Source organism: Falco rusticolus, chromosome 9, assembly GCF_015220075.1.
Source record: "Falco rusticolus isolate bFalRus1 chromosome 9, bFalRus1.pri, whole genome shotgun sequence".
In the NCBI taxonomy this organism is placed as follows: Eukaryota; Metazoa; Chordata; class Aves; order Falconiformes; family Falconidae; genus Falco; species Falco rusticolus.
This window is the reverse complement of record NC_051195.1, coordinates 18,485,658-18,499,277: the sequence shown is the minus strand read 5'-3', so window position 1 is coordinate 18,499,277 and position 13,620 is coordinate 18,485,658. Positions and strand designations below refer to the sequence as shown.

Sequence of the window (13,620 nt, the reverse complement as noted above, 5' to 3'; positions counted from 1 at the left end):
AAATAGAAAGCTAGGAAGAAAGTGAAATATTTTCAGAGTAATTTATCTTCAGGTTAAAACTTGACCGGATTTTTAACTGGTGTAACTGAGAAAGCAAAACACACCACGTTTAAATCCTTAGGAGATTAAACAGATGATGCAAGAAAACCAGTATATTCCTACATAGATGACCATTTCCAGATAGTTTGATGTGATTAGGAGCCTCCCCCTAATCCCTTGAAGTCAATTAGAAACCTCTTGTTACTTAGCTGTTTTGCACGAGAATGTCTCTTGTCTGGACCAAGAGGCGTTTGACCAAATGTCTTGCCTGTGACATGTGAAGCTTCAGACCAGCCAGCTTCAGTTTTTGACACCAAACCAGTGTTTATCCTGGGCATGGTGCAGCACCACAGATGCACCTGAATGTTTTTTTCTGGTAGCAGGTGCTGCCTAGCTACACTACCACAGACGGCTGCAAGAATAGCTCACTTAAGTAATTTTAAACTGTCTTGTGGGGAAGCTTGTATTACCATATGTAGGCCCGTAGCAGTAACCAAATCAGTTTGCTCAGACCTGGATTTATGCAGTTTCTAAGTCCAGAGCTTGCTTTCCTCCTTCTATTGAAGGGCACTGACACCTCTGAAAGCAGGCTTATGTTTTATTCTACTTCTGTGGGAAGTTTGGGTTTTCAGAATCTCACTTTGTCAGATAGTTATTACAGTGGGTTTTGTTACTGTGTTATAGGAAGGAAATGATCTGTGGCTTGAAAGAGAAATGCTTGGGCAATTCCAAAAGTGTAATTCTCATTTTAAAAATAGAATTTTAGAAATTGATGAATAGTAAATAAGGATGTAGCCTGTCTTTAGATATTTATTCCATTTGCTGAAAAAAACAAGGTTCAGAAAATGCATCTTGTCTGAAATCTTACAGAAAGTTGATTAAAGAACCAGCACAAATCCCAAGTCACTGGGACTTACATCCCTGATCATTTAGAAATTCCATCATACTGCTGATTATGCTCTTGACCAGTAGTTCCCAAACAGTAAGGAGCAAAGATGGAGAGGCAGCACGAAATTTTAGCTGGCAAAGACTTCTGATCTCTTGAGGAGACCAAAGAAACAGAAGTAGCCAAAGGTTGAGAGGTTACAGGGGAGTTTTGAGAAGACAGGGATCTCTGAGACTGGGGGTGAGAGGAGGAAAATGTGGCAGCCACAAAGTAGAAAAAATTGGAAATTGCCATGGTGGAATAAATGCCCTGGTAATATCTGACTTTGGCACTGTAATGGTAGATGTTATGTATTGGTCTCTTCATCTAAAATCTTTTGCGGGGGGGGGGCGTTGCTGTAAGGTCAGCTCCAGTAAAGATTAGCTATGGTAGGAAAAGTCAGAGTAGGGAGGAAAGGACTTTGATGAATGAACTCTCTTGACTGGAAATTGAGTCCTCCTTCCAGTCCTCCCTTCTCTGATGCTGCAGGGCTCTTCCTTCCACGCAGCTTTGGAGCAGTGCCAGCAAGTACAAGGTAACAGGAGTGTTCACAGGGAATTTAGGTTCCTGGGTCCCCCCCTTCAAGATACCTTCCTTACCTTTAACACTCCCTCCACTCTGACAGGGACAGTCTGCTGTCTGATACTTTCTTCAAAGGTACCACTGCAAGTGCAGCTTTGCCAGGCAGGAGTTTTTGAGCTTGCAGTCTGTAGAAGTGTGGGATACATGGCCCCAAGGCAGGGAGCCAGCCACTAGATGGTATCACCCACTTTCTTAGTTGGCTTTGTTTGCTCTGTAGGCTGGCCAACAGCTGGTGTCAGCAAACAGCCTTATAAAGTTTCATCTTGTTGAGCTTTTTTTCTTTCACACAGCATGTCTCAACAAATCACTTTGATAGATCAAATTCTAATCTCAGTTAAGCCAGTGTAAAACCAGAGATCCTCTCATTTCTGACTAACCAAAGCTATCATTTTTCCATGTGGATGGCAAGAGCTGGTTGTACTGTTCCAAGGGAAAGTTAAGCAATCAGTCTTATACCCTTGATACTGAGAAGAGGCCTGTGTGTTTTTAGGAAGGAAGAATCAACAAAAATCAGGGAGTGACTGCTATGTTCTAAGAAACAGCCGTGTCACCAAAATGTACTGTAGTCATATTTCTGGAGTCTCCCATAAATTAAGAAATTCAAACCTAAATGCTTCGTTGCAAGCAATGTACTGAAGAACATATTTGGAGTTTTGTTTTCCTTCCAGTTCTTTGAGAGCTTTCAGTGGTTTCCTTCATGTTGTTTAGGTAGTTCTTGGCAGCAGAGAGCAAGATCTGTGGCAAAAAAATTAACCTACTGAAAAAGGATTACCTTGAGTGTCTGGATTTTCCAGTAGGACCTGAAGATACTACATGTAATTCTTCTAAGAATGAAATAGTTTTCAGGGATTTCACATGCTGTGTGGCCTTTGGAAGTGTGGAGGCTAATTGAAGATTAATTAAGCTGGGGTAATCTCTTTCCTTCCTTCCCTTTCCATGATCTAACAATTTGTCATATGAATAAAGGTCAGGGCAACATACCAAGTATGGCACAGAGAACCTTATTCCTGTTTAAACATGTTGCTGTTTATTGTATAATGATGCTCTCAAAAATTATGTAATAATTTCTGGATGTTGGTTATATGACAGAATAATTATGAAGCTAAATACACTCTTTTGTATACCTGTTTCTAATTTCTCATATTTGAGCACTTTTGAGCACTGTTATGCTCTTTGTAAAGATAAGCCATTTTTCAAGTGTTTTGTATGTTTAGAGGGCAACAGGGCTGATGGACAGAGTAGGCAGTGACTCACAAATCGGTTATCTCAGAATCTAGACACAGTAAGTCTGTGAAGAATTTTTAGTCAAAGAGGGCAATTCTGAACTCAGATTAGAATAAAATGAGTGGGTATGAAAAGTGTTAAGACTTCTCAGAATCAGATAGCAACCTGAAGGCAGTAGTCTAGAAGGCTAAAAATTGGAAGAGTGCTTTTTGCAAGAGCCAAGACCTTTTAGTTTAGTGCAATGTAAGAAAGAACAAAGGAAGAAAAAGTAGGCAGCCTGCATCTGCTCTCTCATACAAAACTGTTAAATCTACATAATCTAGAAGTCAGCAGACCAGTTATTTACTGCCCTGTGAACCTTACCAATAGGTAACATCATTCTTTTACGGTATTATATAAATCTGCCACTGGACTATCTCAGTTGTATCGCATCTTCAATTTTACTGAGCTATATGCATGTCTCACTAGACCTGTGAAGTCTGAATGTGATAACTTTTTTCAGAATGACCTAACTAATCTCTACATCAGAGTTTTCTTACCTCAATTTCCTGGTGACTGTGTCAAAGCAGGTTTTGGAAATGAAAATTGTGAATGACAAGAATAATGTTTCAAATTAAAAAGGCAGTATTGTACTGTTAATATATCCTCACCTGTATATAGTTGAAGACTGGGAAATCACTGTTTGGTCCCTGAAATCAGTTTTTCATCTTACGGTGTTCTCTAGCAGAGGGAGGTAATGGGGCTAGGAAGGCATTACTGTTATACTTTCAAGGCATCACATTAATGGGTAAGATGTTGACTCCAGAACAAAATGCTACAGAGTGGAGTTAAAAGGCAATGAAATACTGCAAGCTAATGGGAGGGTCCAGTATTATTTATAGATAGTTGAGTTTAGTCAGTAGTTTTTCATATTGATGTTTTTCCCCCCCGATTCACTGCTGTCCAAAAGAAGTCATGGTATGTAATAAGAAATGAATAGTGTAGTATTGCTGTAGCCGTGATGGCCTACAGATGAAACCAAACAATGCTGATAGAGACAATTAACTTCTTTTATTTCCTCTTCTCAAAAGGTACAGGTTTGTCTTAAGTTACCAACTAACATAAATCAAACTTTGAGCAATTGTTTTCAAACTGTCATTAACCTAATGTTTCTTGCCTCTGTTTTAGATCTGAAAACATTTTCTGTGAACAGTGTATCATTTTTTCCCTGACTGATATGTTGAGGATATTAACTTACAAACTTAACTTTGTTAAGAAATATAGGCAGTTCTTTTTCAAGTATCTGCTTGCAGAAGAAATATGATAGAGGAAGGAATGCATTGCATAGGGACACTTTTAAGTTAATCATAGACAGGTTTTCTCTTACATTTCGTGAGTGCATGTGGCTCTGGATATATGGGCACACGCAGAAGAAAGGTATAAAACAAAAATAGCAGTTTTTCAGAACAAGTGCGTATTGCTGCACTATCAACACTGGGCTATCATTACCAATGGCTGCTTCTCTGCCAATGGAAGCCACAAGAGTCATTGTGTTTCCATGCAAACACAACAGTCTCTGGCCAGCAACAGTGCACGCTGACTGCATGTGTTTGGACTGTTCGTTTTAAGGAGTTATATTCAAAAATACATTTTAAATTAGAAAATATTGAAGTTAGGGTTCCCACAGTTCCAAAGTGTTGCCTGTGTGTTGTGCTCATACTTCAGTCTTTTGTCTTTCTAAATGTGTTGTTTAGTGTGCATATGTATGCTTATATAAATTTACACACAAACCAACAAGACTAAGTTAACATTGCTGTGAAAATTTTAACACCAACATACATAGACTGAAGGTGTTATACCAAACTTACGAAAAACAGAAATCTCTGAAATAAGTGGAATTACACTGTTATATAGAGAATATAACCTTGGATGGGTTTTTTGCTAGTTTGGTAGGTTTTGTTCCAGGATTAGCAAGAACAGAAGATAGTTAATAGTTAATACGGCTTTCTGAAGAACTGTTTTTATCACATAAGCCATAAAATTATTTCTGAATGTGGTTACATAAGTAGAGTAGGGCAAAGTGTTTGCGGTTGTGGTTCAGACAAGTATTTCGTAAAGCATCACACAAAAAACAAGTCAGTGTGATCACTGGGTACAATGTTAAAACTAGGCTGCAGTTCAGTGTACTGAGGACACTAAGGGAAAGAGTACAAAGGTTCAAGCTCTTTTTTTGGGTCAAAAATGTAGGGTTCCAGCTGCTTTTTGGCAGCTTTCCTGGAACATGAAATTTGTACAGACAGGAGTTCACACACTTGTTTAAGATAATTAAATTGTGCTATCTCCCAGTTAGGAAACTGTAAAATTAAGGTTCCTGTCTAGAGGTGTAAATATTCTGTACCAATTAGAATATATAGAATACATACATATGTGTTATATTTGTATATTATTATCTATAGCTATATATGCTAAGTAGACTGCAGCTTTTGAAACCTGGATATTTCACATACATGCATTACCAAAAGGGGAATAGGCAGTGGTGGTTGCATTAAATTATCAGGGTATAGCTGGAAGGGTAAAAGACTTAAAACGGACCAGAGCAAAGCCAGGAAACCTGCTGGTGAATATGTGTCTTAAGCAGTTCTGGACCGTTTTTCTCTAGTCATTAGTAGCACTTTATAAGTGAGCTGTGCGGCATTATTGCCACAGAGACGTGTAGCATATTCAGTATATGATTTCACAGTGTAGCTGAACCAGTTTAGTTGCCAGCTTGTTGTAGCAGCAGCATTCAACTGCTTCCCTCCCTGCTCATATTCACATGCTCCCATACATCCCTCCTGCCATCACTGGCGCTCATCTGATCCCACAGTGATCTGTTCTGCAGGACTCAGCTAGAAGAAAGTTATCTGTTCTGCAGGACTCAGCTAGAAAAAAGTTAACTCAGAAGGGGGGTGGGGGGGAAGTCAGACAAGTTCTAGTGGAAATTTGGGGCAGATGGAGAAGTTACATGCAACTTCTCTTCTGGGGAGTTGCTAGCCTTTGCATTGCCTTGGAAATAATGTAGGGTGCTGCTGGATAGTTGTAATTTGACCAGTATGGTGAACAAAATCCATGCAAGTCTTGTTGAAGGTACAGATTCACATTGTTTTGTCTCTGGCCCCATCACCGTCATTTTTTGAGCACCCTTGAGGGCAGGGCTGTTGCCTGCATTTTACATATGAAAAAATGAGGACTAAAGAAGCTGAGTGACCTTGTTAAGTTAACACAGAAAATCTCTGACAGGCCAGAGAGTTGGATCACGGTCTCCTAGATCTTGACTCAAATAATCTATTTCCTGGGCCATACCGCTACCTGTGAACCTTTTGGCAAAAAGGGAATTTTGTAGACTGTAGTAATTCCTGTAAGTTTCTAAGCACCTTTGTGTGTGAATATGAGTTCTAAAATCCTGGATCTGTTGAAGTTAAAACCCGTCTTGCTGTTAACTTTAGCAAGATTCAGATCTTAGTGAGAATACATGCTAACAGTAGAAGTTTGTCGCATCAAAATAATCTGATGTTAGCATAGTAACCCATTGAAATTACCACAAATAGAAAGACTAGAGGAACTTCATTTGAATGTCAATTTTCATATACTGTATAAAAACATAATTCTCTTTGTCACTCATTACGACCTGCAGATGAATTTCCCAATTTAATCCCAGTTTTGTAACTTTTACTAGATTGGCTTTTTGACAGTTGTTCTAAATCCAGTTGACAGTTTATCTAAGAATCTGGCATTATGTTGCATCTCAGTGTCTGTTTCCAAGCTGTAACACTCCTTGGCTTCAAAGTTCAATCTAGGCTACTCAGAGTGAAATAATGTGTGTAGTTTGGATTCTCACTCCTTCCTCTCCCCTCCCTTCCCTGTCAGTGGTCAGAATCAAAAACCAATAGATCCAACATGTTGCTTTTCTTCACTTATGTCCTGTGAAGAGGTATTACTGAAGTGACTTATTTCTTGCAGATGAATTACGTTGGGCCATTTTAGGTGGCACAAGACATGAATATCATGCTTTCCAAATGTAAACGCATGAAACACATCCAAATGCAAACAGTTGAAGAGTCTAGCAACTCATCTGTGTACACAGCTAGACAATGTTTGAAATATGGTTCAGCTCAGTGATTGAGCAAGAGGAAAACAGAAGAGAAAGCAAATGAGGTTTGCATCTCCAGCTCCCACAGATTTATCAGCTAGAGTGAGTGGCTTAGGAGTGTGTGTGAAAGCATGAGGAGCTCAGGTTCCCTTTCCTAGGTGGTGGGTTCTGCAAGCCAGGATCTTTACCAGGAAAACCTGTCTGTACTTCATTGTTGATTAGACCTAGGTCTTGAGAAGACAGCCACAAGTGGTTGTTCAGTTGTTCATTCCCACAGTTTTATACCTATTAATACCAAGATTTGACAACTTGTCTTGGTCAGGTTCTTAAATCTTTTCTCATTTGTAGTACAGAGCAAATGAGCTTTGATGTGGTTTAATTCCCATCCTTGGTCAAAAATTGCCTACATTTGCTGACCTTTGAGATGTGATGTGAAGCTTAGTTTTGAGCAAGATTTTTGGAGTGATTGAATTAAGGGTAATTCTTGTGCTCTGGGCAACAGAGTTCTTGGTGGTTCTTGGGACCTTTCTGAGGCTGACTGGTTAGTATGGGAACTGCGAGGAAGTGATTCTGTTTGATCAGTGTTGAGGTGTTAATGGTGATGTGGCCTGTGTGATGAGTTGAGTTCTCCATATGACTTTACAAGCCATGGATTTTAATGATCTAAAAACTTTTGGACAAACCCTGCATCTCTTCTGTTCTGAAATCTTGTTATAGAGTATTCCCTAGTAAAAGTAAAGAATGTTCATGTGAGGGCCGTGCATAATTTTCTAAACAGCTGTAGGTTTACTCTTTGTCCTAAAAATAAGGCAGTGACCATGCTGCTGTCTGGGTCTTACGTAAGACACAACCAACTAGCATTGCCACATGATATTCTTCATAGTAAATGACACAGATATGTGAGCACAGTTTGTAGTTCTTATAAACAAAAGGTATATACCAGGCCCAGGTACTTAAATCTCCTTTGCTTTATTATTGCACAGTTAATTCTTTTATTACTGTACAGGATTTTGAGGTTTAATTACCTAATTTTCCTATTATATATTATTTGTATAGCAAAGTTTTGAGGCAGTAATATCATTCATTTCTAAGTTCTGCCTGTAAAACTTAATTTCCTCTATAAATAGTCCCATTGGTGAAGCCTGTAAATGTTTTCAAATATCAGGGCAAGAGAATCAGTTTGCATTACACGTTTACACTTTTGCCAAAATCCCCTCAAATTCTCTGTCTGCCCTTTCCTTCCCACACATCTTTTTGTTTCTACATGACATAGTCCAACTGAACATTACCAAGATACTTTACTTTGTAAGTAAGTTAAAAGGCCCAGTGGACTAGGTGACAGGTTTGGGGAGGCAGAGATAACACTGGCTGTGCTCTTCTTTCACCAAATGGTGCAGTAGCCCAGACGCTCACAGAGGTTATGAGACTTGGATGCTTTGTCTCACAGAATTTCAACGTGTTTCCAAGAGGAAGCTCTGAGCTCCATGGTAGTAAAATATTATGGGAGTAGAGATGAGTGGGGAGGGAAGTTCTTTGTCCTTCTTACCCTCTTTTACTTTGCAGAAACATTGAAACATACACTGTAGCAAGGACAAGAATCCAGGTGTTTGTCCTAGTTCCTAGGCAGGAGAGTGGCTCTCTTTTTCTCTCTCTCTCTGTCTGTCTCTGTTTCTTTTCTCCGACACAAACTGGAAGAAAGCTTCCTCAAACATCCCTAACCATTAAGGTGAAATGCTATCTGAAGTGTCCTGCTAAAGGAGGGCCTGTTCCACACTGCCTGAAAGTCTTTAAGTTTTGTTCGTTGAGTTGGAGAAGGTGAGAGAAAGGCTCAGGTATCATTTTACGGGAGCTGTTTTGAAAGGTGGAATTTCCAGGTTTTTATCCTGCTGATAAAGAATGCCTAATTATTTGTGCGGCCTGGGACAGCACCAACAGTACACATTCCCACTGGCAAGGGGTTAGGCTGTCCTTACAGGAGTTAAGAGTTACGAGTTCAACTGTTTTCAGGCCAAGGAAGAAACTGAGTTGTCTGCTATATGTTGGGATTTGTCCTGACCTCTTCCTGGAATTGCGTAAAGCTAATCCTCATCTGGTATGTCTTCTGTTTGAAAGAACTGAGCAAATCTGACTGAAGACACTTTGTATAACTGAACCACATTTGTTTCAACACTCCTAATTGTGATGAAATCTCACCTGGCAATATAGCATACTACCATCTGCATAAATGACAGGTGTCTTTTTTTTTTTCTTGTAAAAATGGCAGCTTGTTATTTCACGTACTTGATCAAAGCTTCAGCTAGAATCTTAGCAAAATCATATTTGTATTTCTGTCAGCACTGTGTGATTATCATAGCTGTGGAAGACCAGAGACTAATCTGTTCTGTCTCATGCAACATCAGCAAAATTACCAACTGTGTTCTGATTCTGGATTTCTTTATTGTTGATGATGAATGATGTACTGGATGAACCAGAAGGAGTACATCTGGATCATTAGATGTCATGCTGACTACACAGTGCTGACACTTAGGAAAATCTTGACTTGTAAGCTAAACACATTTCATATGGAAGTCAATGATAGATAATAAATAGAGCACCAGGATGTAAATCACTTATGTTCATTACTGCACTTTACATAGTAATATAAGACAATACCAGTACTTTAAGGCACAGACTTGTCATCTGCAGCTTTCATTCTGGATGATCCCTACATCCTCTGCAGGTACTGTAAATGAGACCAAATGCTGCTATTGAAATATGGGGCTACAATACAATTCTCTAAATAAAAATATGCTGTAGGACACCATATAAAAATACACTATATATAGAAGGAATTTTAAAAATAGCATGTAGAAAATACAAGGAAGCCAACACTTTGAGATTCTTGTTGGATGCTGTACTTCATTATGCAGTGATGTCTCACAGAGTTGCATTTGTAGTTACGAGAAAGCGAGTAAGAAGCCCTTTCCTACCATTATAATTTAATGCAGATATGCTATATATAGCATGAAAATGTCTCCTTTTTAATTGTGTTAGCTATAAGAGGAAAAACCAGAACAAAATGTATGGGTGTGAATCCAGCACTCCTACATACTATTCTCACAATGTTGATTGTTTTAATAACAGCAAATAGGAATTTTGGAAAATACTATGCATCTTCTCATCTCTTTAAATAATCACTGCTTTCATTGAGGAGAAAACTCAGACTTCATTTGCTGGAGTCAGTCAGAGCAGTGGTATTCCTGGGCGTGGAAGAATAAAATCAAAAGTGATTAAAGGTGGGAACTGAGGGAAAAATGAGCAATCTTTTATTGAGCAATCCTAAAATTGTTTTCTAGTTCATTATCATTGGCATTCTAATTACCATAACGATTAGAGATGTGCCAGCTTTGAAGTTTTTCAATGTTTGGGGGATTCGGGAATCTAGATTTTGGTTTGGTCTCATACAGAATAACAAGTAAGTGTATAAATAACTTTTGCTGTCAGCAGATAACTTTGACACTACTAGTGATCATTGTTTCTAAAGGGGTTATCATGCAGTTAACTCGAAAGACTGATTGGTATTTCACAGTAGCTCTCTAAATAATTTGTCTTGCTACCATAGCAAGTACAAATTGTAACACTTGTGATTCATCTGCAAAATGTACTGCTTGCCAGTTGTTTTACTCAAAGTGCTTTGGCAGCGTGATCTCTCAGAAAGAAAGGTCAATGGCAAAATTAAAAAAACAGGGATTATACTGCAGTTGTCCGCAGAGGGTAATTTGCTCCAGAGACTCCATGGCTTTTTGCTTATCTTTGCGTGTTCTCTGTCAGAAGGGCTAACAGACGTTATGAAAATTCCCTTGTTGATGACAGATCAAGGTAAACCATTATTTGCTGTGTTAAGCTTGAGCTGGCGGGACAGCTATGGAGGGCTTCCTGGCCAAGGTGAAGGTAGGATAGTGGCCTGCAGACAGAACAGCTATCTAGCAGTCCTTAGTGTGTCCTACTGTTATTCAAGGGCAGTTGAACCTGTTCTACAGTGATTTCAACCTTCAAAATATTATTTTCTTTTTTTATTTCTTCTTTAATTTCATAGACACTCTACAGATCCAGTGAATTTATTGATTCCAGTTAAGAATGAACTGATATTTAGTTCCTTGAACTTTGTAAAAGGCTTGTTATTTTGCTAAACTCTAATAATGCTAGGCCTGAAGTTTGGTGTATGCCAGTAACATGTACCAAAACCAGCTACCAAAGTCCCTGTCAATTCATACAAGAAGGGAGATCTGAAGGGAGATCTGGAAAAATAGGTTTAGTGCTAAAAATTGAATATCGCGTTTTAGTTCACCCAAAGTAAAACCAGAAACATTTTCTTAAACAATCTGATTACTTTACTCAATTTGTGTTAAAAATATACAGTGTATGAATGTGTGTGCACACAATGAGTTGAGCAACTGGTAAAGTGAAAAAATGAAATCCGATGTACAGAAGTTTCCATGAAAAGAAGTTTCACATTCCTACTGGTCTCTAACAGAGATTGTTAGAAATTAACAATGCTGCTCAGTCACAAAGTAAACCCTCTACAGCTGCATCCCCTCACACTTGGTATTTAAAGCTCCAGTTTGCTATTCCAAACCAGTACTTACCACAAAAGCTCACTCGGCAAAGCAGTGTAGCGGCTCAACCACACAAACACCTTTTGTTCCACAAGTCATAATACATGTCTTGTCATGAGTGAAATTTATTTTAATAACACTTGATTTTCTTACCTGCTGACTACTTTGTTGATTAACATCCTCTCTGAAATGCAGTTTTCTTTCCAGGTCCTTTACAAGTGCAGCTTTATTTTCACGAATAGAATCATCTGTTGCTAATGGCAGAGGCTTCAGATTTTTCTTTGTTAATCCCTGGATCGGGCTATTAAAAGAAAATTCTGATACTAACATGCAGCAACCAGTACGTATTTTTTTTTGTCACCTGTGTGATATGACATGTTACCCTTCAGTTGTCTGGGGGAACCTGTTATTTATTGATGTAGAGCCAAAGCACAATATGGGATTAGATTTTTTTTGGTACTGTTTTAATGATGCATCCTATTCCCATGCCAGTGAGAATTAAGGACACATCTTAAAGAGAATAAGCATTACAATACTATAATAAGCATTTGGGTTCCATTTATATTTATCCTGGAATAATGTCACTATGAATGCTAAAGAAATGTGTATAGGTGTTACCATAGGTATATAACTTGTACATTTTTCTGTATCAGGCAATGATTTAAGAGTTAATACAATTTCTCATTGATCTTTATCTCACATCTTCACTGATCATTTACACTTGCCATGAACTTTTACTTCTTTCATTTCTCTCACCTTTTTATGACACCTAACATCAACAGTTCTTTTTATTTTTATATTATAGATGTAGTCTGTTTTATTTTAGTAAGGTTTGAAAATAGTTAAATTCTTAAATAAGACTGTCAGGGGACTGTGAGAGTGCACCGCTGAAGCACAGCAGCAGCGCACTACTAGAGGGTGTGCAATGTTCTGGTAGTTTACCAGAAGCTGGGATCATAATAACACAGGGGATCCAGGTAAAAGGCATAAGTGATGATTGCTGTGCAAGGTGTCTTCCTTTTGTGGCTCTGCAGACATGGTGTTCTCTCACTGATTTTGTAACCAGAATGAATAAGATTGATAATGCTAAAAAAGGAAGCTGAAACTTCATTAGATATTCACAGATTAGCACAGAAATTGTCCAGGTTCCTTCCTGATCTTTTGTGCCCTCACTTTGATTCTCTCCCATGTAAAGATCTAAATTTGAATCTCAGCACAAAGAGCTGTAGTTATGTGGGAATTCAGCTCTGGGCTGGGACCCAGGAAAGGTGAAATGGATAAAACAGTATTTAACTACTCTACCTGGCAGGCGTATTGTAAGGATCTATTTGGAAATGCCAGTACAGCAGTTAGAAAAAGTAAAGCACCTGCAAGGGTTAAGTGTCATTAATGCAAAGAGAATAGGGCTTGAGCACTTGCGCACCAGCTCTGAAGGGGAGGAAGGGGAGTGGATGAGTAGTAGCAGTTGATCTTTTGCTTGCTGTTGCAGTGTTGTGAGAGCAGGCTGAAGGCTTGGGTTGGGTATTGTTAAAGCCTTCACTGTGAACCTTGGAACTTTATTATGTGTGCCTGCCCATGATGCCAGGCCGTGAGGGCCTCCAGGCATGTGCCACAGAGTGATGGCAATTATGTGGCTGTGCTGGGCAGCTAGGAAGTCTGTGCGCAGGAGTGCAGTAATGGTTTGAAGGCAGGCTTCTTGGCACACACTGGTGAATGTTGTTTATACAGGGACACTTTTTTCTAATTATAGATTGCTCGATGTAGTATCAGCAGGATAGTTGGGAGATTGTGACTTACGGATGGCTATCACTACCTTGAAGTGTACCATTGGTAAAAAGGTGAAATAGTCCTCACTTTGTGCAGGATCTGGAGTTCTATGGATAAAAAGTGGTATCAACCTACCAGTGCCAGCCATGCTAACGTGGTGCTCACGTAGCCCACAAAAGGGATATTGATTTAAACTCCACTAGTAAAGAAGGAACTCTCAAGACCACAGCCTTTCCCATACATCATCATCCTTATCTGCTCGTATGGTGGTGAAATCATGGCGGCTGTCAATTAAAATATTTATGTGCAAACCATTAACTCTCCTGAGATTTTTGGGGGGACTTTAAATAGAGAAAGTGTTGCAACCAGAAAAATATCTT

At 39.0% G+C, this 13,620-nt stretch overlaps 1 protein-coding gene and 1 long non-coding RNA gene across 2 annotated transcripts in view; one reads left to right on the top strand and one right to left on the bottom strand.

The window, feature by feature from the left end:
* Nucleotides 1–13,620, top strand: part of LOC119153515 — a 53,938-nt gene that overhangs the window by 14,285 nt on the left and 26,033 nt on the right. The window lies entirely within an intron of this gene.
* MYPN (myopalladin) overlaps nt 1–13,620 on the bottom strand; it is a 48,511-nt gene that overhangs the window by 10,262 nt on the left and 24,629 nt on the right. The window contains exon 11 of the mRNA XM_037400090.1: nt 11,627–11,774. Coding sequence (XP_037255987.1) covers nt 11,627–11,774 — 148 coding nt within the window. The remainder of the gene's footprint in view (nt 1–11,626; nt 11,775–13,620) is intronic.